Source organism: Vigna umbellata, chromosome 4 (assembly GCF_029865625.1).
Source record: "Vigna umbellata cultivar VRB3 chromosome 4, Vumbellata_1.0, whole genome shotgun sequence".
In the NCBI taxonomy this organism is placed as follows: domain Eukaryota; kingdom Viridiplantae; phylum Streptophyta; class Magnoliopsida; order Fabales; family Fabaceae; genus Vigna; species Vigna umbellata.
Genome location: NC_142168.1, coordinates 12,535,562 through 12,559,527, shown reverse-complemented (window position 1 = coordinate 12,559,527; position 23,966 = coordinate 12,535,562). Strand labels below are relative to the sequence as shown.

Genomic DNA, 23,966 nt, shown 5'->3' with positions numbered 1-23,966 from the left:
AATTTTTTTAATATTCATTTGATATTATCATCTTTATTTTTTTTTTCAAAAAACGTTAACTTTTTTTTAAGAACTATTTTATCTTTATTAAATGTGTGAAATGAACGTGAACGTGTGTTATGTTAGCTAACTCTTATTATAATAGCCGCATTCAGAAAATCTAAGCATACTGTGTTTTTGATGAGATCGTGTTACTTATCCAATAATATTATTCAAATTACGGATGCAATACACCTACCTCCAGCACCGCACGATCTACATCTACACGGATTCATCGAATTTCCGCAGCTCAACTTGCATACCCTCATGATTTGACGGTGGATTCTGCCATCATGATTTATTCATAATTTATGTGTCAACTCAATCAATAGCTATATTTTTTTTTCATCTTTCATGATTATTACTGGACAAATCTTACATTTCACACTGACCACTGTGAGGTAGACACTGAAACTACCTCAATTATTCGTTTCTTACATATAAGTTTTCACAGTACAAACACAACATTAGTTATCACTAATAGAAAAAGATACACAACATTTTCTTCACTGTTCCTCACAGCTCTAGAACTAAGTCTGCAATAGAGAGAAAAAAAAAACTAAGTCAGGGTGAAAGAAGCAACACACAAAATTGATACTGAAAATAGACATGCTATGTTCATCAAGTGAATCATGAAATTTTGTAATTGAATTGGAATGCATAGATATAAGGGCTGTGAAAAATTGTTGCATGCTTACAATCTGCATCTGTTTTGATCCAGTACTCCCTGTTGGCAGATGAATCTTCATCCTCTGGATGCACCAGATCATTTTTGTTGTAGCCTCCATCATTGAGTATTTTCTTCTTCTTCATGTTCTTGTGGTGTTTGGCAGATTTTTGTGCAGCTGTTGAACTTTCGGGGTGAACTTTCTTTCGGAACATATGGAGAATCTATAAGCCACAAACATAACTGGAGTCATGACCAGAATAATGGCACATGCCAAGACTAAAGTGTTACTTAAGGCAATAAAAAGATGAAAAGAACATCAAAATGCAAAGCTATAAAACTCAATCTGAAGAATGCTGATTATGGTAATGCACAATAGTTATAAATTCATTGTATGTAGATAAACAAGAGAAGATGGTTAGTCATGGTTTTTAGTTGCTTACCTTATTCAGCTTTGTTTCTGCAGAAGCAGAATCGATTGGCCCTCCATTTATCGAAGTAGAATTTTTAGAATAAGCATGGAGCATTCTTTTTTTCAGCTTTTCTTTCATCAGGTTCATGGCAGATTTGTCCAGTTCCTTCTCGGTTCTTTTTTCCTCCTTTTCACATTTTGCACTGAAATTCTCCTCGGCTGATTTGCTTCTCTGGAACAGCTCTCCAAGTGAAGTCCTGTGTTCTTTCTTTGCTGCAGCCGTTGTTTCAGACAGTTCAATAGCTGTTCCAAAGAGATATCCCTGGAGTGGACAGATTGCAGCTCCATTTCCATTTGGTTCTGTGCCTTCTATTGGCTTTCCACTGAGTGTTATTATGCTGACATGGCTGCTTCTCCCAGTGCTGACATGGCTGCTTCTCCCAGTGCTGACATGGCTACTTCTCCCAGTGCTAACATGGCTGGTCCTCCTTGAAGAATCAAGGCTGACATCATCCTTGGTTTCAGCCCCCAGCACTTTCTCTAACTCATCATTGATAAGCTTGAGATCATTCTCAGTCACTTCATCTTCTTTTTCAGTGATGCTCTCAACAGAAACGGGAAAGGATGGTGTGGATGGGTCAGATACTTGTTCTGAACCAAGAGTTCCAATTGCCAGGAAACCAGGGAAGAATTCCCCTTCATACTCTTCATCCACTCTTGCAGCTTCTAGACCAGCAAAAGAGTTTCTAAGATTGTGGCCTTTTTGAGCATGTTTGGCAAGTCTGATTCCGAGGTTTGGTTTCGGATAGGCTTGTTCATCATCAAATGGTGGTTGCCCTGAAAGACAATTGCAAGAATTCCCTGAAACAAGCAAAATTTAAAGAATATAGATGCTAATTGATAATCTCATTAAAAAATTCAGTTACACTGCCTAATTCTGATGTTATGCTAGTCTTTCACAAATGACAGAATAAGCAATAGAAGAGATTTTAGGGGCCTTACTAGTTATTACCTTAAAGTTTTATGCAGTCTACCTTTTTTGCTCCAACTTCCATTTCTAGCCAGTCATTTAATTTATTTTTACAATATTTCAATTTTATGCATAGCCTTTAAATGGTTGGACCTAGTAGGCATTTTACTGCTGTGTCTTCATGGCCCTACATATTTGTGGTCAGATGTGCATGCAAGAGACTGTTTGAATTCTCCCTAACTACCTTCCATTATTCCAAGCTCATCAGAAATCAAATTATCTATTATCTAGTATGGCATATTTTGCTTTCATATATACTACCACTGGTTTTTTACTTGATGATCATCACATAGTTAATGCATGTTTGTAGGAACATGAATAAGTGGCTTGCTAGCAGCATATATATGACTTACCAATGACCAAGTCCTTGAATGGTTCACTGCTATTCTGGCGAAATTTCCTGTGCATCCAGCCTAGTAACTGCAGAAAAATACACGATGAAGCTCATTGAATAATTTGTTCTGCAAGGAATGATTGATAGTGGATCTTACCTTCATCTTTGGTATTCAGGAAAAAATCTTGATTGTTGGTTGCCTAACTTGGGAAGATAAGGTAATTGAAGAAAGTGTCTCTGGTACTTAAATGATATCTCAAAAAGAACATATAAAATATTGGTGAGAATCAGTGATGTCTTATAGAGAGGATGCAGCAAGAAAAACACAGAGATACTTACAAACATTGTTTGCTGTTATATCTCAGCATTAAATCAAGTGGGTCCAAAACACGCTAATCTGATCATGTGCAAGGTCGACTAACAGTAAGGCTTGCATGATTTGGTGTAGAAAATTTTACTTATCAGTATTCTTTTGTCCATTGTTAAGAGTTAAGATGCCATGCATCAACTGCCACACCCTTTCTGATTTGTACTTTAACATGCACACACACACACTCACACATTAACCATATATCAAACAGTTTTGCAATCGTGAGTACCACCACTTGTGTGTGCAACATTTTGTGCCTCGTGCATCTCATTAGTAGAGTTTGAGTTTGAGTGGTGCAGTGATGATGAACCATTGGTTCTTGTGATTGGAAAACACAAAATCATTGGTTGATGCCTATACAGCAGCACACAATTGACAAACAATTGACCAACAAGTGTATCTTTTCTTTTCTCCTTCAGACAGGAAGTTAGAATAGTCTAGACCATGGTAGAATCCAGGGCCCCATCAAAGTGTCTGGACACGTTACACTTTACACCCTTCTAAATGATATGCTATGTTTCCTATTCCCTATTTCCTTTTCAATTATTCTCTCCCTACGTGTTACAATTTTTATATCAGTTATTATGTTCAGTATTGCCATGTGTGTGAAGCTAATTGTCCATTGAGCAAAGTTGTTGCACATTAGATGAACAGTGTGGAATGGCACGTCAAAAGAGAAGAAAAAATTCATATCAAACAGTTTTCCCATGTTAGTTGGGTTTGGTAGAACACCAAGTTGGCACACTTGGCGATCATTCACACCGTGTTATTTTTGCAGCAGTGATGATAAAATTCATGATTCATGAAATCTGCACCAAATGGTAGGCCAGGGGACCCCCTCCCTCCGTAGAAGGAATATGGTGTGTTTTATGTGTCGTTAGCAATGTTGCCATATGGTGCTGCAAATTCACTAGCTACTCCTCTTTCCAGAAGAAAGTTGCATGTACTTTCTCTTTGTTGTAATTTTTATCCACATCTTTGACTCTTTCTGCCAACATGGTTACATAATGATTTGGTAACTGCTGTTGTATCACTCGGATAAACAAAAAATAAGAAGAAAAGAGAAAAAAAAAAGGTTCTATTGGTTTAGTGGCAATAAATGAATTGAATGTAAAGACATTTTTTTATGTGTGTGTGAATCTAGTTCTACTGAGATAGATCACATTTATTACTCCATGATTCATTGAATCTCAACTTGTTGGTGTTGCTCACTCTAACTATTTTTGGAATACTCAATTTGTTGCTTGCTTATTCATAGATCTTGCACTCGTGCCTATTTTGGAATAAGTGGAAATTATTAGGAGTCTTCTAGGGAGGACCCTAAATTCCTCTGTTTTCTCAGATCTGATATTTTTTCCTAACCCTAAATATTTCAGGGAGGACCCAGCTTAAGATGCAGAAGAGTTATAGACAAATTGATCATCAACTTTATTTGATTGAGGTCATTTTTAATTAATATTTATAAAAAATGCAAATTAAAAAGTAGAATGTATTAAACATGAGTCTAACCGTATAAAAAATTGATATAATTTTTTATCAAAAACTTTAACACAATGAATTAATCAATCTTCAACCTTATTCTGTGTTCTACTTTCTCGTTTCAATGTGAGACTTAGATTCACACTTAGAATTTTACGAGGAATAACCTTAAAAAACAACTAAAAGTCTTTTACATAAGAAGTATGTTAATGAAATATTACTAGCAAAAATGAATAACAACATCAGAGATCCTAAGACCATAAGTAAGAGAAATGTCAAACCTGGCAAATTTACCTTGAATAGCTTCCCTATAAACAAGTTTCAATACTCCTTGATCTGAATGAATAAACCTCTATGAAATTTGTATAGTTTTGCAAATTTTTTCACACTAATTTGAACTAACTAAGAAACAGTATCAGGATTAAGAAGGTGTAATTCAAACTCCTAAACTGTTGACAGTAACTTGGCTATCTTTTCTTATCAGAAACAGTGGTAGCTATTGGAATTCAAAGTATTGCAAATAGACCAAGATTGAGTCATGGCACAGTAGAATAAGAGTAACAGAAACAGATCAAAACAGTGTTCCTAGTGTTCTTTCTGCATGATTCTGTATGATCAAATAATTAAGCAACCTTTTACATCTTTAGGATTCGAATGAAACGATTGATATGTTTCTGTGACATGTGACAACTGTGTATGGGTAATTCAATAGTCAAAATTTGCTTCACTTAGACTTTTTTATTCAAACCAAAGTTGTCAAACCGTGTTAAGAGATATATCAGAATACTGTCATTTGACAGTGAGAGACAATAATTCCTCAACCGTGTAATGGAATTTCCTATCAGAAAAAATGGGTTATATTAGAAGAGTGAGACACTTTTATGTAATTATTTAATCATAAATTATCATATGATAAATTAGTTTCTTTTTATAATAATTGGTTAAACGTTGCACTAAAAGTAATCTTTAACAAATCTATTATTTAGGTTTCTTTTATACATCAATCATGGACATTGCAAATCTATTCAACTGAATTATTATTTCAAACATGTCTGGCAATGGTAAAAGTGGATAAGTAAAAGAACAAAGTAAAAGATGACATATTTTACTTTATTTTTCTATCTCATTCTTCTTCTGTTGTTCCCCCTTACAGTCATATCTCGAAAATACTTGTTGTAGTTAGTTTAAAACTCAAATTTCTAAAATACAATTTTATTTAGCAAGATTTGAGAATTTTATATATAAAACTTAAATATAATTTTGGAAAAAAATATGATACAAGACCTAATGACATAAGTGACAGTGGTTTAAAACTTTGTCACATGAGTTTTATTATTTTTAACACATATTTTTGTAAAAAATATTTTTTTAGAGTTATTTGACTTTTATCTAAGAGTTATTTCTCTTTGTTCGTTTTATTGAAAAATCGAGACGGTAAGATTAATCTTGTAATGAACTCTTCAATTCGGAGTGTTTCTCTATTTGTATAAGTTGAGTTTCAACTTCTTTTTTGTTTTTTGTTTGTTATATGTTGCATGTGAGTCTTCTTCCATTTGAAAACTTTTTTTATTCATCTATACGAGTCTCTATTGATCAGTGATTATAGTAGCATGTCTTGATCGTTTTTGTGATATTTCTATGTGTAGATAGAGCATCTTCCAAGTTGGGAGAAGTTTCGCTGGTTAGGATCTTGTGAGTTATTGGTCATGTGAGGAAAGCTAGTTGTTTTGGTGTGCTTGTGAGTTTGATAATTTGATGTTTTGCATAGAATTTAAATATATGAGAAATTAAGCAAATTGGTACTAGTCTTCATGTTTAAAACGGTTTTGAATCAATGCACTAAGAAAAAAGTATCAATTTGAATAACTGATCTGGTCAAAGTTCACTTAAAATCACAAAATTCATTTGTTGTCAAATGATATGGCATTGAGCAATAATAGCATTGAGTGTTTGTTTGTGCTATAGGTCTGGGAGTATTTTAGCTCCAAGGTGTTGAGCGACAAACTTTACCATTAAGCGCCACTTTTGTACGAATGTTTTGACACTTCTTAGGGGCATTTGTAGCCATTGAACTCTCATATACTGTGTAAATACTTTAATTATATATGTATATCTTCCATTAAATGATAATTTCTTGTTTCTACTCTTAATATTTTCTTGAAACGGGGACGTGAATAGCTTGATTTATGGATTTGTTAGATTTTGGGAAGAATCTAGTGAACCTTAGGCTTGAAACAAGAGATCTAGTGGGGATTTGTATCTAAAGATGGAACATAATTCGTTTGTTATCTTAAACCCTACATCTTAATGCAGGCTTTGCTTGTTGAGTGACTAGGATTGACGCTTGATGAGGAAACCTAGGCTCTTTCACCTAAGGGATTAGGACTAAAGTGTTTTAGTTGATTGACATTAATGTTTGATGGAGAGAAGATGATTCTGTGTGTGCACGAGAGTGAAGCTCGTGAATTTTACCCCTAGCAAATCCTATTTCTTATCTTTCCCCTCTTCTAAGGGCCTTCAACTATCAAAGTCCACATTTTATTGCTTTATTCATTTACTTTCTTACATATAATGTAGATTCATGTATTATTCTTTAGTTTAGATAAATTATTAATCATACAATTGTTTAGTATTACACAAGTCTCATGGGAAGCTATACTTAATCTTAAAATTTTATATTACTAGAACGATTTGATACACTTGCCGGAACAGTAAACAATAATAATTTCGATGACTCTGCAAAACAAAAATATTACTATAAATGCATGTCCACAATGAAGTTCAATATAAAAAACATGTATCTAGATAATTAAGTTTAGTATATATATATATATATATATATATATATATATATATATATATATATATATAATTTATTATATTTTATATATTTTATACATGATTAATTTATAATTGTTACAATTAAAATATCTTAGAATAATCTTTTAGTACTCTAATTTATTTGTGTGTTTTTTTTGTTTCTAAGTAATCTTCTTTAATTTTTAATAGTTATCACAATCTATTTTATTTTATAAATGTTAAACACTGCTATTTATTTTTCCTTATCAAGTAACAATTACTTTAAATATAAAAAATTATCAAAATTAATATATATATATATATATATATATATATATATATTAGTTTAGTACAATAAAATCTGACATAACTCATTTTTGTATAATAAAAAATCTATAATCTTTAAAATAATTAAATATATGTCTGATTTTTAATAATCATACAATAATATATATTTATTAATATAAAAATTAATGTTAATATATAATTAATTTTGAGTAGGTTTATATATTTTATATTTTTTAAAATTTAGAAAATTTATTTATTTATTCATTATTTTAATAATAAATACATGTTTACATATTCTAATTATTAACTGAATTTAAATGAAATTAATAAAATTAGAATTGTTATATTAAATTAAAATTCTTTTACTGTGAAAATAAAATAAAATGTCAATATTTATTATACTAAATAAATTATTTACATTTTTTTTTCTTTACAAATCAGAAAATCATAATATATTTTTAATGTCCTCAAGTTTGATTTGAAAATCCTATTTTCTTATAATAATTGTTTGATCACCTCTAGAACTATATGGTATGTTGTCGTTTTCAAGTTTAGTGGTTGACAAATGCACTGATTCATCTTTATAATTAGTATATAACTTATATTCTTAATAACAACCCGAATTCCCATTAATGGCATTTTTATAATTATATTTTAGTTTATATGACTGACATAAATGGTTAAAAATCAAGAATAACATCTATTTTTTCTGAGTGTTATTTGATTATCCCAATGTCACTTATCTTATCAAATTTGTTTTAAAAGGAAAAACATTATTTTGTGTTATGTTGGGAGATCAATTAAGAATCCCTTTAATAATATAATAGTATATATTTATAATTTTAAGATAAAAGTAAAATAAAAATGATTTAAAATATTATTATTTTAATAGTTAAGTAAGCATTTTTTATTTGGCGGGTGCTAAAATATCATAAAGTAAGTACTTCTATAATAGCTAAAATTGAATTTAAACTTAATTTTAGTTTTTTTTCAAATTTTTTAATCTGTAATCTTGACATCTTTATTGTAAAATAGAAACAACTTATTCCATATTTAAGACGAGTCACACATTTTCCTTTGGAAAAAGGAGAATTCACAATGTTTTTTCAATTTTTAATTTTATCTATATTGGTTTATTATACTTCAATTAATTAAATTACTTTTTTGACAATATGTTAAAATAATCTATATAACTTAATGTTTTTTTTTTTGTTGTTGATCATTTAAGGGAAAAAAAACAATATTTTAAGGATAAAATGAATGGTTCACTCATTTTATATTAAAATTAATTTATTTTTTGTGGCTAGGTCTAAGAAGTGTAAAGCCTGTTTGAATTGACAAATCAGCTCAAATTATTAGAAGGCGTGCTTGAAAACATTGATAAAGATACCTCACAATGAAAATGAAAACAAGTAACAAAATAGAATTGGTGTTAATCCTAATTATGATTGAACTCATTGTCTTGTTATTAATTATATTTTTCTTTCTTTTTGTGCCTTCTTTGTTTTTCTAGTTTCATTCAATGCCAAATAAAATGTGTCAATTTACATTATATAAGCATTAGTTTGGTTTAGCTAAAAAAAAGTGATTTACAGGAATGATAGTACTTGAAGGACTTCAAAGGTAAATTGACAATTTTTAAATTACAATTTGTACAAAAATTACTCAGGTGATAAGAGTATAATGTTAGTAGGTAAACAAGATATAAATAATAAAAAGTAATTTTTAAATATGACTCAAAGGGCAATTTGAACATTTCATAAAAAAAAACTTAATTATTTTTTACCTTCATAAAATCAATTATAAACTTACGAAATGTTCACTTTATCTCTATCTTATTTTTACTCATTTTTATTCTATTTTTATTTGTGAAAACAATCTTAATTTTTACACTCTCTATTTAGTCCTCTCTTTTTTCATTCGTTCACTTTCAATTATCACTATAAACACAAGTTTAGTGTAAGTTTAACTAAAATAGGTTAAGTGACCAACACCTTCTATAGTTGATAAAGAGACAAGGATTTACGAGGTCCTTAAATCTCAAAATCATTTCCAATTACACCATTAACTTGTTCATAATTAAAAAGGTAACTATAACACATTTTAACAATGATTACCAATCACACACACTTACATTTTGTTTCTGTAGCATCAATCACTCACATGTGCATTATTATTTTTTGTTCTTCCACATGACTTGCTCAGATAATATCAGTGTCTCTAATGTCAAAGTCAAAAGCAAGATTGCCAAAAAGGATAATATGCTCAAATGACACGGTGTTAAAAGGTATCAGTGTCACCAAACTTTTTACTTTCACCAAAATAAGAAAAATGAGAACTTGAAAAATTAGGCTTTGGAATAATTTTCTGGTTTCAACATTCCTGGGAATTACACTTTCAAAAATATAAATACAGAACTTGAAACAGATGTTCCAATATGTATAATAACAAACAAAAGGGCCTTCTTTTATTTTCATTTAAATTCAGCGTTTAAATCTATGATAAATAGGAAAAGAATAGACGATAAAATGGATATTATTAAGGTCCACTACAGTAGATGTTGCCTGAAAAATCTGAAACAAATGTTGAATGGCATTAGCAGGTACCGTCCATATAATCTACCAGCAATTCCTGGACCATGCCTCTATCTGGCATCTTCCCTGCGGCGCCATATATAGGTGCCAGGCCTCCACTTATTGGACCTGGATTTGCTTTCACCTGAAATTGGAAAGGAAGAAAAGAGTAAAACAGAAAATACAAATCATACTGAATGTGTTGTATTATCAGCCACTGAACTGTTAAATCAAATGTCATCCTGTTCTCTGCAACCACCCTCTGCTGCTGGTGTCCCGGAGAGAATATCTTAAATTTCATATAAATGTAATAAATGACTCATTTATTATGGGATTCCATATAAGTAAGCAGCTTACAGTTTTCACAGATTCCTTCAAATCATTCAGAAAGTCTTCAACAATTGGCACATGTTGTAGTGTAACACATATATGGATGCTGATTCAAACACAGGAAAAAAATTTTCAGTTTCTTCAAAAAGACACAATGTACTTGCAATTTAATGATGAAATTATAGGTAGTGCTTCCACTCTATATTAAGAATCCAAGTTAGAGTTAAAAGTCTCACATTTAGTATAAATGCAAAAGTTAGGTAGTATATAAGAAAAACAAGATCTACAAAATTTAAACCTTAAAGTTTTATGACAGAAGTGGTATCAGATATCTTGTATAAACAACTCATACTTCAGAGGTATTCAATCTTTCCAGTCCATCCCCTTAAAAAAATTTCAACACTCCACCCCAATTTTAAAGCCCCTACCTGTTGGGTCTCTGTAATGCATTCAAATGCCACCCTTTGGATGACATAACATCATTGACTTCAAATATATCCAGAACATCTGAACCAAAAGCCACGATTGTCATGTCAGGGTTTCCAACAATAAACAACTCAGCAATCTCCTCTATGCTGCAGATATAACACAATCATTACATTCAAAACTTATATAAAAGGCACAACATTAGAGTACATACAGAAAGAAAGAGAAGCGGTATCTCACCCTTTCTGTATTCTTATTGAGCCTTCCATAATTGCTTTTGTATTTTTCAAGTAACCTGAAGAACATAACACACCAGAATTTTTCCGTACATCATAAATTTGTGTGGATCAGAGTTAGCAGGAAAGGGAAATCAAATTATTATGTCGAAGCAGAACAGAGAGGTTGTGGACATTAACCTTCTTTCCCTAGAGAAATCATTGCTGCCCACGCACCCGCAATTAGACTTCCAGGCCTGCTTCCAGCTGTGGTTGGAGACACATACAACCCACCAGACCACTCGGTAACTGTGAGGTTGACAATTTGATAATAATTGGTAAGAAAACAGTAAGGGAATTATTCCAAGAGACAAAAAGATTTCCCCAGAAAGATAAATGACTATACTATCTATGACAAAAATATTGAAGACTAGCTCTTGTCTAAAGTTTATGTCACCATCTATCATCTTTCCCTTTCCTTGTAGGTTGTACACATGCACAAGCACATTATAAAAATAAAACCCCAATTGCCGAATACATAACATTAATCAGAATCAAATAGTAACTTACCGGCAACAAATTGATGCTGGTAGAATCCAGAAGACAAAGAAAATACATTAGTAATCAGCTGCAAGTAAATCAGCAACCAATTTTCCAATAATAGAAAGGCATGTTGTAGAGAAGGTAATCGATATAAGAGAAATACAGATAGAAGAGAATTAGGATATATTTATAGCGACTTTCTTTTTTAATAGAAAAAAAAAATGTTATTAGATAGAAAAGTGGAAAATACAACAAAGGGGAGAGGAAGTTATCCATACAACTAGAAACACAGGGAAAACAAAAACCTATAGAACGTGCTGCGTTTACCTTAGCACATAGTCTCTTTAATTACTAGAATAGAAACTCCCACGAAAACAGCCATGAGCCAAACCCACATGGTTAAATAGCTACTTTACGTTGCAAAAATAAGATGGTTTACACTTTTTTTAAATAGTTTTCTCATCACAAAATCAGAGAACTGTCCCACACAAACAACGCAATTATACGCTTTCCTATCAATGAAATTTCATATGTTCATAGGGGCTGTAAACTTGAAATAGTTTTGATTCTATTAAAATTTTAAGAATTGGACATGAGATGCACTATGACTCGAGAGGGGTGATTTTAAGGAATATCCATATGAAAAGTTATGTACTTGAATTTCAGTTAATTGGTAACTACTTTAATGTTCATGAGCCAAAGGGCTTGCCCTGTTATATAATTCGTCTTCTAACTCCTGTCTCTATAATTGTATTCAGAAAAATAAAGTTTTTTTCTCCAATATCCTTAAGTAAGAAGAAATGCAAAAATGTTTCATCTACCAACTCTTCATGATTTCCTAAGGAAGAGAAAGAGATAGAACTCTTGAAATGAGATCATTTGGCTTATGATGTCCACCATGCTATGACCAAGAGCCAAGAGAAATGATAAGTCAGATTCTATGATGCAACATATCGTCTGTCAAATGACCCTTTCACTAGAAAAAAACTTGAGTTTGAGGTAGAAACACCGATAACCAAATATGATACGCTAATTTCTTTTTTCATAGTATTGATGGATACCAACTCAAGGAAAGAGAAAAAAAAGTTTGAAATAAAGTACACTTTCCGAACATTAGGAGATGTCATATTCTGTGAGATGTTTCCAAAAAGTTGCACAAGTTAACAGTAAAAATATTGAATAACCAGTTTATAGTTCAGGTATAAACTAAAAAGACTACAAATAATTTCAGTTACTGCCCTAAGCATTTTTTAGTAAATCATTGCCTTGCCTTACCTTTCTGATTTCATGGTTTCTATAAAGAACTATACTTGTTCCTTTGGGAGCTAAACCATATTTATGTACATCCACTGATATTGAAGAAACTCCTTTAACAGAGAAATCAAAAGGTGGAATGGGGTACCTGGGAAAGAATAGATTGAACATGAGTCCCTTACATTAGTACTGAAAAGAAGTTGCAACAAGTGCTACATATAATTTTCAACATAACAGAGCCACTTTCCCCATTCTGTGTGGGTAGGGTGATTGGAAATGTTATACATTAATATAATCATAAAAAAATTAACCCAGGCCCAAGGGAAGTTGAAGAAGAGAATACTACGCTAAAACATAATCCAAAAACAATGAGACTTGCAGCTGCAAAATAAAGAAAAATAGGAAAGAGTCGTTTGTTGGGAGGGATGGGGTTGGGCGGGGGGGAAGGGCGGGGTTTGGAGGGGGATGGGCAGGGTGGTGGACTGTATTATCAAAGAAAGAAGAAAAGGCCTAATAAATTGATGGATTCTGTGCCAAAGATCTGATTCAAGAAGGAAAGTATATAATACCTAAAACAATGACAAGGTGAATATAAAAGCAAAGGTAACAGACAACAACACTGAATGATGGTTCAGTAATATAAAATAGGTCATGCCAACTATACCCAAGCTCACGAGCAAATGGTAATACAAAGCCACCAAGGCAAAGATCCACATGGAAACAAATACCAAAGCTTGATGCCAGACGACCAAGTTCCTACGGAAGAAATAGGCAAATTATATGCATTTTGTAATTGAGCAAGAAAGTTGAATATATATTCTTTTTCAGCATTAGATGAAAAAACTTACTTCGATGGGGTCAATTATTCCATGAGGAAACCCAGGAGCAGATCCAACAATCTGATTTATCATGATAGTCAGTTCATTTGGCAGTAAGAATTGAATATATTAGCAATAAGGAAAAGTAACCTTCATACCAGGATGGTATTTTTGTTAATATGGCGTCGAATCGCTTTCACATCCGCTTGAAAATTCTTGTCAACTGGTACACGCCATAGTTTGATATTAAAATACTGTGCAGCCTTGTCATATGCTGAGTGTCCAGACAAGGGAATAATCCTATAATTTGGTAGTTTAAAAATATATTAAAAATGATAATTTACCAAGTATATAATAATGCATTATTGGTGACATACATTTCAGGTCTTGTAATTCCTTTTTTAGATTTCATATAGTCACGAGATGTTTTCACAGCTAATAGTATACTTTCAGTCCCGCCTGATGTCATGTTGCCACATATTTGTCCTCCAGAACTATTTTCCTTACTTCCAAGAAGTGCCGCTGTCATTGCAACCACTTCTGCTTCAAAGCGTGCAACACTCTTGAATACATCCAAATGCAGGGGATTGGTATGTGCAAACCTGAAATCTCATCAATATGAATTGTTCAATGCATGCATATAGCTATATCAGCAACCAAGCTAATGGGCATGACTATAACCTTAAAGAATATCACAAATTCTAAATTATTTTGAAACTTGTCTATGAGACTCAGAAATCTATTGAACTAGTCCAGATTATGATGTAATCATGTAATGATCTGAGTAGCAAACAGGAATCATGCTCAGTGCTGATTTGCAAAACTGGAAGACTTAACCAAAAGCATGCTTTAAATATTTTCAACTTCAAACAATAAGGAAGCTTCCTACAGTGACCAGATCTGAGTCAGAAGCAAGATTGATGTTAAGGAAAAAAAATACATAAACTGATAATGCTCCCAGCTCCTAAAGCAAATAAACTAAGGTACTTTGGAGAAGGTATACAGAAACTTTAATCAGTTACAAAACCACTAATCTATGTAAAAATCCATCTATCTAGAAGAATATACAAAGTAGATAGTAATTGTCAAACAGAGTATTAAACAATCATATTAACACAAACATAAAATACAGCTGAAAACGCTGTAGTGTCACTAACATTGAACATGCCTCGTTTATCACAGAGAAATGTCCATCAGATTCACTTCCTCCAATGTAGCTGCAAGAAATAAACAATAAATACATTAAAAAAATACAGTACTCGCCAGTCTAAGTATTACGAACATACACTGTACCAGGGCATCCCAAGAACAAATTGCTCAGAATTTAACATTTTACCAAAATTACTAACATACACTGTACCGGAGCATTTGCCTTGCCAGACCGGATCATTATTTTTTTCCTCTCTCATTTTATCAAGGACAGACGTCCCTAATCCTGCGCTTGGCAACTCAGTATTCCAACCTTCTCTTTTAGATTTGCTATCAGATTGCAACTTATCCACAACCTGAGTTCAATGACCAGATTAATAAGTAAATCAGTTACCGATGATGATGATGATGATCCATGGTTTAAAAAAGCAGTAATTTTTTAAAACCAAAGTATACATGTACCACTTGAGGTGGCACAGATTGAATCTGTGTTTGGATAACATTGGAGAAACCCAAGCGGTTTCTTTACCTCATGCACATAAACCCACTGATTAGTTCTCAATACAATTTTGTTAATGAAGCATATTCACGAACTTGTTTATCACCATTTTTACCCCCATACCAAACTGACCCTAAGAATGAAGGTAAAGGCAACAAAGTTCTTATGAAAAACCATTTCAATCCCAAATTTAAGAGGATACCAAACTAAAAGTGCATAAAATATGTCATACCTAATTCTGCAGTGATATTTCATCGCAGGGAGATATGGAGTGAAAAGCATCGAATCCTTTTAAAAACTCAGTTTCGGTAATTATCATCTTATGTGTCTAAGCTTACCACTTTTCTCTTCCACTTCGTCATTGTAATATAATAAATCAATTCTAGATAACACATCCACCCAAACGGGCCTAGTAGTCAAAGTGGCATGGACTGATACGAAATTCTCCAACCTCGAAAAGTTTCGCAATCTCAAAACCACAAAAATTGAACTAACCACTAATCTAATAAAGGATTATGCAAAGTGAAAAACTCCAATGAAACTAAACTCATTGCCACTAAAATCACAAAAAACAAAACCAGAGCTCCAAACAGAGCGTCCATGCGAAGTTGACTCCTTACACAATACAAAACCAACACCAAAGCCCAATCGAATCTAATTCAATAGAATCATACAGAACCAAACCTTCTGTTTTTCGGCATCTATGTATCCCTTCACGCCAGGAACCAATCTGCCAATTGAAACACGGATCACCTATTAGATTAATTAAAACCATATGGAAACGAGTAATTGACATATATACAAGCGTGAATATTAATATTAAAGTTAATTGGTGAGATATAGCATTGCATGGAGTGGTGTTTTGTACTTGACGGCGTTCATGATAAACCCTAGGAGGGTGGCTTTGAGTCCGTTCTCGGATAGGAGGCGTGAGAAGGAGTGAAGCGAATGAGCGAGAAAGAGAGAAAGCAGTGGAACGAGAAGCAGAGCAAGCGGTTCGTATTGAGAGAGGAACGAATTCGCAAAGACTCTGAAGTGAGAGATCGAAGTAGAAGAAAAATCCATTGGAGTTGGTGAGAAGGAAGAAAGGTAGCAATGGAGAAGAAAGGAAAAACTATAGTAGAAGACAGAGAGGGAGAGAGAGAAGAGTCTATATTATATACTGTTCAGTGTATGTAGAGTTTGTTTGGTGAAAGAAAGAGATAACAAGGTGTCATGTTGCGTGGACAAATGGGCTATGAGTTGCGTAACGTCCCATGAAACAAGTTTTAAGGTAAAAATGTCTGATTCTCACTAATTTCAATCAAACATGTTTTAACTATCAACGTGATCATCTTGTTTGGTTTTTGCTTCACTAATTTGAATGGTGATTTTTTCTTTTTTAAATTATCAAAATAATCGTTTTAAAAAAATATATGAAATATAAGTTTAGTATGATTTTTTTTTGAATAAATTATGGTAATAAAGTATTTTTAAGTTAAAGTTGTATTAGTGTAACACAATTTTAATTCAATATATTTTAAGTTTAAATCAAATTAAGATATGATAAATTTATCTAGAATTGCAAATTTTTATTTGTTTTATATTTATATTTATATTTATAGTACAATTTATGAGTTTTGTTTTTTCTTTCTTTTCAATTTATTGAATATTTCAAATTATGTTCTTTAATCTAATATTTTAGTTAAATAGCATTAAAACGGAAAACAACAATGTATGCAAACTAAATTGATTTAAATAGTTTATATTGGGTTAATGATGATTTTAGTCATTAAACTTGAATTAGTTAATATATGAAAAATTTATATTTGATCTAATTAGTTAAATTTTAGAAGTGAATTAATATAATTTTTTTAATCTAATTACGTTAAATTGTTTTGAAGTATCACACGTGTTTTTTAACTAATATTAAATTAAGAATATATTAAATTGTATAAATAACTCATTCTAAGATAAAATGCATTTAACACAATAAAAAAATTGACTTAATTAAATTAAAATAATTATATTTATTAATTTTCAAAGTTTAAAAATTAAAATATATTAAAAAAATTTAACATACACAAATTACATTTCTTTAGTTACTAAAACATATTTAATCCATGAAATCATATTTAATCCGTTTATATTTTGTATCTTTTTGTTTTATACTTATTAAAATCATTTTAATTTGATGGAAAAAATAATCTTATAATTATTAATTACATTAATTAATTAAAAAATCATTATATATGCAAAAACAATCTATGTCTATTTGTATAAGATTTAGACAATTTTATTATATAAAAAAATATATTTTTGGGTACATATTTGTTTTTCATTCTTAATTTAAAAAAAACTGTTTTTTAAATTAAAATAATTATTTTGACAAATTTAACTTTTAAGTGACAATTTTATAAAATTGATATATTTTATTTGATAAATTTTTTAAATTTAATTATTGTTCTAAACTAAAATAATTGTCTATAATAAAATTATAAAAATTATTTATATTTATATTTATAATTATAGTAATATAATTTTTTCACCTTTTGTTATCATAAAATATACATATATTAGGTGCATGCATTTTTACTAGTGTTAATAATGTATTTATTTGTATGATAAAAAAAGTTACATATATAAATACGAAAATATTAAGAGTAAATGTTATATTCATATATACCTATAACTATTTATCCCTCAAATTTAATTAACTAAATATATATTTTACAAATTTTTAAAATATAAAGAACCGTTTGGTAATAATTGTGTAAGTTAATTTAGAATTAATTTTTTGTAAAAGTTTTAAATTATTTTCTTAATCTAGTATGATAATCAAATATTAATTAATTAATTTACTTAATCATATTATGTTTCCAATTTGTATAACTAACATTTTATATTGTATTAAAACACACACACACAAAAGTGTAATTAATGAAGTGTATCAAAATATATCTTAATAATAGTTATTATCATTGTATAAATTATATGTTCTTTTATATTTTTCACATTTTTTTGTATTAATTATTTTATTATTTATAAATTAAAATTATTATTTAACTTTAATTGATAAGTGTACATATTCTCTACTGAATTCTTCACCTTAAAGTACCACAAATGCTGAATGATTTAAAAGTGAATATGATCATTTTACATTATCAACAAACTTTCTTCCCCAGCTTTTCAAAATTATTATTACAAAAATTATTTTAAATTTTTTAGAAAAAGTATATAATTTTAAAGTTACTATTACACGTATTTTTACTGGTTATGATAAAATTATTAGCTTAATTTTTTGATTGAAAACACACTAAAATGTTATATCTTATTATAATAATTATCCAATTTAATTAGAGTACAACCTAATCTCATAAAATTCTTAATTTTCAGTTTATATATATTGTAAATTTGACTCTTTTTTTTAATATCTAATAGATTAAGAAATTTAAAACTTATTAATATTAATTAATTTAGAATTTATATTCTCTTCACTTTTACGCGTAGTATCAGATTCTTTCTTAACTAAAAGTATAATTACATGAGAATTATTAATTATATTTTTAAATAGTTGGTATTAAAGGGTAAATTCTGAATATTGTGTGAAAGGGTGAGTTTTAAATACTATTTGAATAAACTGAAAAATGAAAAGCTTCCATTTTTAGAAATAACTATTTCACAAAATTAAAATTTTTAAATTGTTACCATGTAATTTTTTTTCCCTATTTTTTAACATGAATGCATCCTTTGAAGATTAATAACCTTTTGAGAATACACTTTTAATATAGTGTCTGCGGTAATGAAAGTCATTAAAATATCTTTTTTTATATATAATTCACAAGGTAATCATTTTATTTAGGGTTAAATATGTTTTTAGTCCCTAAACTATTGGCCGTTTCTGGTTTTCGTCCCTCTTCCAAAGTAAGGTATAATTTGGTCCTCATTCTTTAGAAAAACTTTCGTTTTAGTCCTCAAAATTTTGTTTTTAGTCCTCGTTTTAGTCCTCAAAACGTTCGTTTTTTCGACTAAAACGAACGTTTTTTAAAGATTGAGGACTAAATTGTACCTTATTTTGGAGGAGGGACGAAAACCAGAAACGGTCAATAGTTTAGGGACTAAAAACATATTTAACCCTTTTATTTATGCATATCTTTATTTTTATGTAAATAAAAGTTTGAACCCCAAATGAAAAATTTAAATAATAATATATTAAAAATGTGTATGGGCAAAGAAGTTCGTAGTTTAAAAAAACAAAATACATTGCATTTTTAATTATGTTAATAATATTTAAATAACTTTTAAAATACCTTTTGTTTAAATAACAATGGGAAGTTATTCCATTTTATTTTTTTCTTATTATACAGTTGTTCTTCCCTAGTTGATAATTGTCATCTCAATTGATTAATTTGTTGAGAATTAGTCAGTTGATAATTGTCTCAATTGGTTAATATATTGAGAATTGGTTAGTTGATCAAAACATTTTCTTTTTCTGATGAAATGCTCAACACAAACATTGTAAGGACCAAAATGCCCCACGTTATATAAATGTTCATTGTACCTTCTTCTAGTACTTGTTAACAAACATTGTTTTGTAAGTTTCTACATTGTTCTTTCAACTTTTAATTGTTAAGAAACATTGTTTTCTAAGTTTGTCCTCTTTAGGTGAGAGAGAGAAGATTATATGCTACCTAATAAAAACTATTTCCAAAAGTTAAATATTATTTTTTAAATATATTACATAAATGGTCTTGAAAATAATAACACGCGTCCCTCCACAAAATCATTCACAAATAGACCAATATTGTTTTGTGTGATTTTATATAAAATAAAATAAAATCATCCATATTTTGACTTAAACAAAATATTCTCAACTAAAAAATTATAATACATAATTATTTAAATTATAAATTGGTAAAAATAAGTATGAAAGAGATTGTATTCATATTAAATTAATGAGATATTTGTGTTAATAAAATCACTTATTATGATGTATTGTATGATTATTCAGTTAGTCATAGACCTGATTAATTATTACTTGAATTATATAATGAACCACCAGTAAGATCAATTCATGAACATAATTAATTTTAATATTAATCAACTTAAAAGTAAAGTGTGATTATTCTCGATTGGATCGTAATTAGGTCGGTGTTGATCAAAAGTTCACTTTGAAACCTATAAATACAGGTTTGAGATAAAAAGATAGGTGATATGCGGGCTATTACTTTCTAACGGTTGCAAACATTCTCAAAATGGTTTGAACAAACTGTTAGACCTAGTACCTGACTTCAAATCATCTTCAAACTTTAAATGACTAATCAAACATTGGATTGTTGACTTAACAATATATCTCGAAAACAATATATAATAATTGAAGTTAGACATAAAAAAATTTGAAAATTTTATATTCAAAACATACACCACATAAGAATTTTTTATCATTTAATTACAGTAATAATTATGGATAAAATTAGAAAATTATAACGAGCTAAGTGTTTTCAATTTTATAAAAAAGAATGACCAAATTTCATCTTCGAAAGTTACACACATCCTTTGAAACAAAGGCGATTGAAGAGTATCTTTCAATTTATTTTTATGTCCCTTTCTCTCTATTTTTATAAATATAAAATCAAAATCAAGTCTAAATATTTTATATCATACAAACTTAATTTTAATATTTAATTTAAATTGTGAGTTTGTAAATAAAATGTAATTTTATCATTCGATGAAATCATAACTTTTGCGGTAGATTAAAACTTTTCAGTGTTTGAAAATATAAATAAAAATATAATTTTAATATATTTTGATTAATTTAATATGAAAATCATACAAAAAGAAGTTGATTCAACCTTTAAAAAACAAATAAGATTTTCAACAAACAATAATAGAACACTATGAATATAAAGATCCTTTTAACAATATTTGAATGATTTCTATCTAGATTTTCCATGAACTTATTAACCTCTTAATGTTTGTGCAAAGTCCAGTCATGTACAAATCAAAACATACATAAGACTACTCATAGGTGATACATATGGTACTTTAGACATCTCTAACCTCTTTGTTTAACTTTTAGGGTTCGTACTTGATAATAACTTACAATTGATAGGAAAAGGGACATAAATTGGTTTGCAATTTTGCATATCAAAGTGTCACAGTATTTTCAGTGAGTAATTCTTTTAAGAAAGTCAAATCTTCCTATCTTTTTTGTTTTGATAAATCTACACTCCTAAAATTTTATTTGTTGGTCTCAAGTTCTTCATATCAAACTCCATAACCAACTGTGTGTTCAATTATTGGATTTGAGCTTTATTGGGACCTACCACCAACATGTCATCCACATACAAAAATAAGATGAAAAAATTATTCTCACCAAACTCATTCTAATAAGTATAATGGACTGAACTCAGTCTATTGTAACCAAGGTTAATGATGAAGAAATCAAACTCATTCTAATAAGTATAATGGACTGAACTCAGTCTATTGTAACCAAGGTTAATGATGAAGAAATCAAATCTTTAGTATGAACACTTGGATGTCTTGTATAGAGATTTGTTCAACATGTAAACCAAATTTTATTTTTCTTCAAAGCCTTCTATCTGCAGCACCATTACATTCATGCTAACAAAGACCTTGTGGACAGTAGGACTCCATGGGCAATACCCATTCACATTGTCAGCATAACCTAAACACTTAATTCTTTTCATAGTTCGTGTTCTAAATTCCTTAAATAATGGAAATACATCTAACTTCCTCTTAATGAAAGTATACCCATAATCTCTTGGAGTAATACTCAATTTAACAAAAAAATTTTGCCTCTTAAGATAATATTTGTGATTTCGTACATGAGAAGGAACAAAGTATAATATATGTTTTCTTTTGGTTGTCACTATAACAAACATTAATTTATGTTGCTTATTTATCACACAGTGCTTACAAAAAGATAAATCAACCTTTTTGCACTTGGGGAAGAGATTATGTTCCGTAATAATTTGCAGACTTCGCTCTTACATATGCCTAAGTCTACGATGTCACATCATCACCACTTATTCTTTACTTGTTGATGAAATTGTTACATTAACTTTTTTCAATGTATCTTTCGTAAGCACGTACAAATTCACCATGATATTTTATGTTTCCATCACTACCAAATTACGTCTCACCACTTTTAATATTTCACTTTCATTATGGATCTTACACCCAAGGTAATCTAATTACCCAATAAACAATAAGTTTTTCTTCAAGTTCTTCACTTGTCATATCCCTTGAATTGTGGGAATAGTATCATCATGCATTTGTATTTTGATGGTACTAAACCCAATGATTTTTAAGGCATGATCATTCCCTATGAATCCATATCTACTTGAGATGGGTTTGTAAGTGTAAAACCAATTTCGGCTCGAAGTCATGTGCCAAGCTGCACCTAAATCCATTATTCATCTATCGTGTAGTCGTCTTCCATCACTACATCTAATTAGTGTTTCATTCACTGTAGTATCTTCGTCCTCCGAGGTACTTACCATACAACCTAGATCCATTATATTTTTTTTATTAAATAATATATCATTCCAAAATGTTATCAATGCACTAAGAATTGAGATGTAATCAATGAACCTTAGTTTCACTATATTTATCTTAAAATTTGGAATAATTAATCTGGTTAATTAAAATAATGTATTTAATTTCACTAATTGATTCCACCAATTATTCAAATTTGAAATAATTAACTCCACTAATTAATTTTTTATTTTATGTTTAACACTTTATCTATTAGTTGATAGTTGATAGTTTACTTCTTTTTTGTTATATTGTTTGTTGCTTTTTTTATTAGTTTAAGTCTTTTTTTTATATTTAATTATATTTTAATTTTTAACAATATTAAAATGAAAGATAAATAGCTCAAAAGTAAGAAAAACAGAACAATAAACATTAAAATTATTTTATTAATGGTTAGTGTAACATTCCAAAATATAGTATAAACTATAGCATAGAATCATCACATACATGATAAGGTAGAACAATTATCCATCTAAAATATAAAGTATTATCTTTACAGATATCCAAAAACAACTATAAATTTAAACTTTATATATGAAAAATAAGATACTCAAAACTATATACAATATTCAACTAAACTAACTACTCCACAACATCACTCCCATCCGATGCATGCTCCAGGGACACCTCTTCTCCTGCTGCTCATACCCAAAGGATGAGCATTGCAGAAGAAAGAGCACCAATACATACAAAACACAAGCACACACAACAGGGTAAGCTAGTTTAAACAAAGATTAATCATATACTCATTTACTAAGTTTCATACAATCATATTTATTCATTCACATCATATAAACTCTTCACACATGACACCACACTGACTTTGACTGTCCGGACTTAGAATGATTATCGAGCTATGACGAGTTGTGCACTCGTGGTGGTTTCTACTACTTTGCAAAGCCATTGCCAATGGGTTTCACCCTACCACACTCACGAGGTTAGTCTATACCACACCTTGGAGCATACTGGAAGCCTCAAAGACTAAGACCTCCTACTACTCCTCACGACATGGATCAATCCTCTCTACTTGAGAATGAAAGGCCATTGGAGTTTCAGGATAACCTCCAAGACTGAGCTCCTATAATCATTCTAAACATACTTGAATCTCAACAAGAGAATTCACTTTGAATCACAATATAGGACACCACCATGTAACCTCTCCTCGAGGTTCATGGAATTACGTCCATCAACCATACCTTAAA

The 23,966-nt window shown here is 30.0% G+C and overlaps 2 protein-coding genes across 3 annotated transcripts; both read right to left on the bottom strand.

Moving 5' to 3' along the window:
• Window positions 1–313: 313 nt before the first annotated feature.
• LOC124829836 (protein LAZY 1-like) lies at window positions 314–3,679 on the bottom strand. Of its 2 annotated transcripts, none has more exons than XM_047303413.2 (5): window positions 2,640–3,679; window positions 2,502–2,568; window positions 1,150–1,955; window positions 738–930; window positions 314–575 (listed from the first exon to the last, which is right to left on the bottom strand). In XM_047303413.2, exons 1-5 carry the CDS (start codon window positions 2,643–2,645, stop codon window positions 556–558), a joined length of 1,092 nt encoding a protein of 363 aa, XP_047159369.1. In that variant the 5' UTR covers window positions 2,646–3,679; the 3' UTR covers window positions 314–555. The 2 variants fall into 2 exon arrangements, with proteins under 2 accessions (XP_047159369.1, XP_047159368.1); XM_047303412.2 differs by having other exon boundaries at window positions 1,150–1,979; window positions 2,640–3,678.
• A 6,179-nt stretch (window positions 3,680–9,858) lies between these two features.
• On the bottom strand, window positions 9,859–16,386 carry DPL1 (dihydrosphingosine phosphate lyase). Its single transcript, XM_047303407.2, has 15 exons — window positions 16,094–16,386; window positions 15,910–15,955; window positions 14,931–15,082; window positions 14,735–14,794; window positions 13,955–14,179; window positions 13,736–13,877; window positions 13,608–13,658; window positions 13,424–13,515; window positions 12,781–12,907; window positions 11,533–11,548; window positions 11,164–11,271; window positions 10,988–11,042; window positions 10,750–10,896; window positions 10,349–10,427; window positions 9,859–10,136 (listed from the first exon to the last, which is right to left on the bottom strand). The coding sequence occupies exons 1-15, from the start codon at window positions 16,288–16,290 to the stop codon at window positions 10,014–10,016; spliced, it is 1,620 nt and encodes a 539-aa protein (XP_047159363.2). The 5' UTR covers window positions 16,291–16,386; the 3' UTR covers window positions 9,859–10,013.
• Window positions 16,387–23,966: the final 7,580 nt, after the last annotated feature.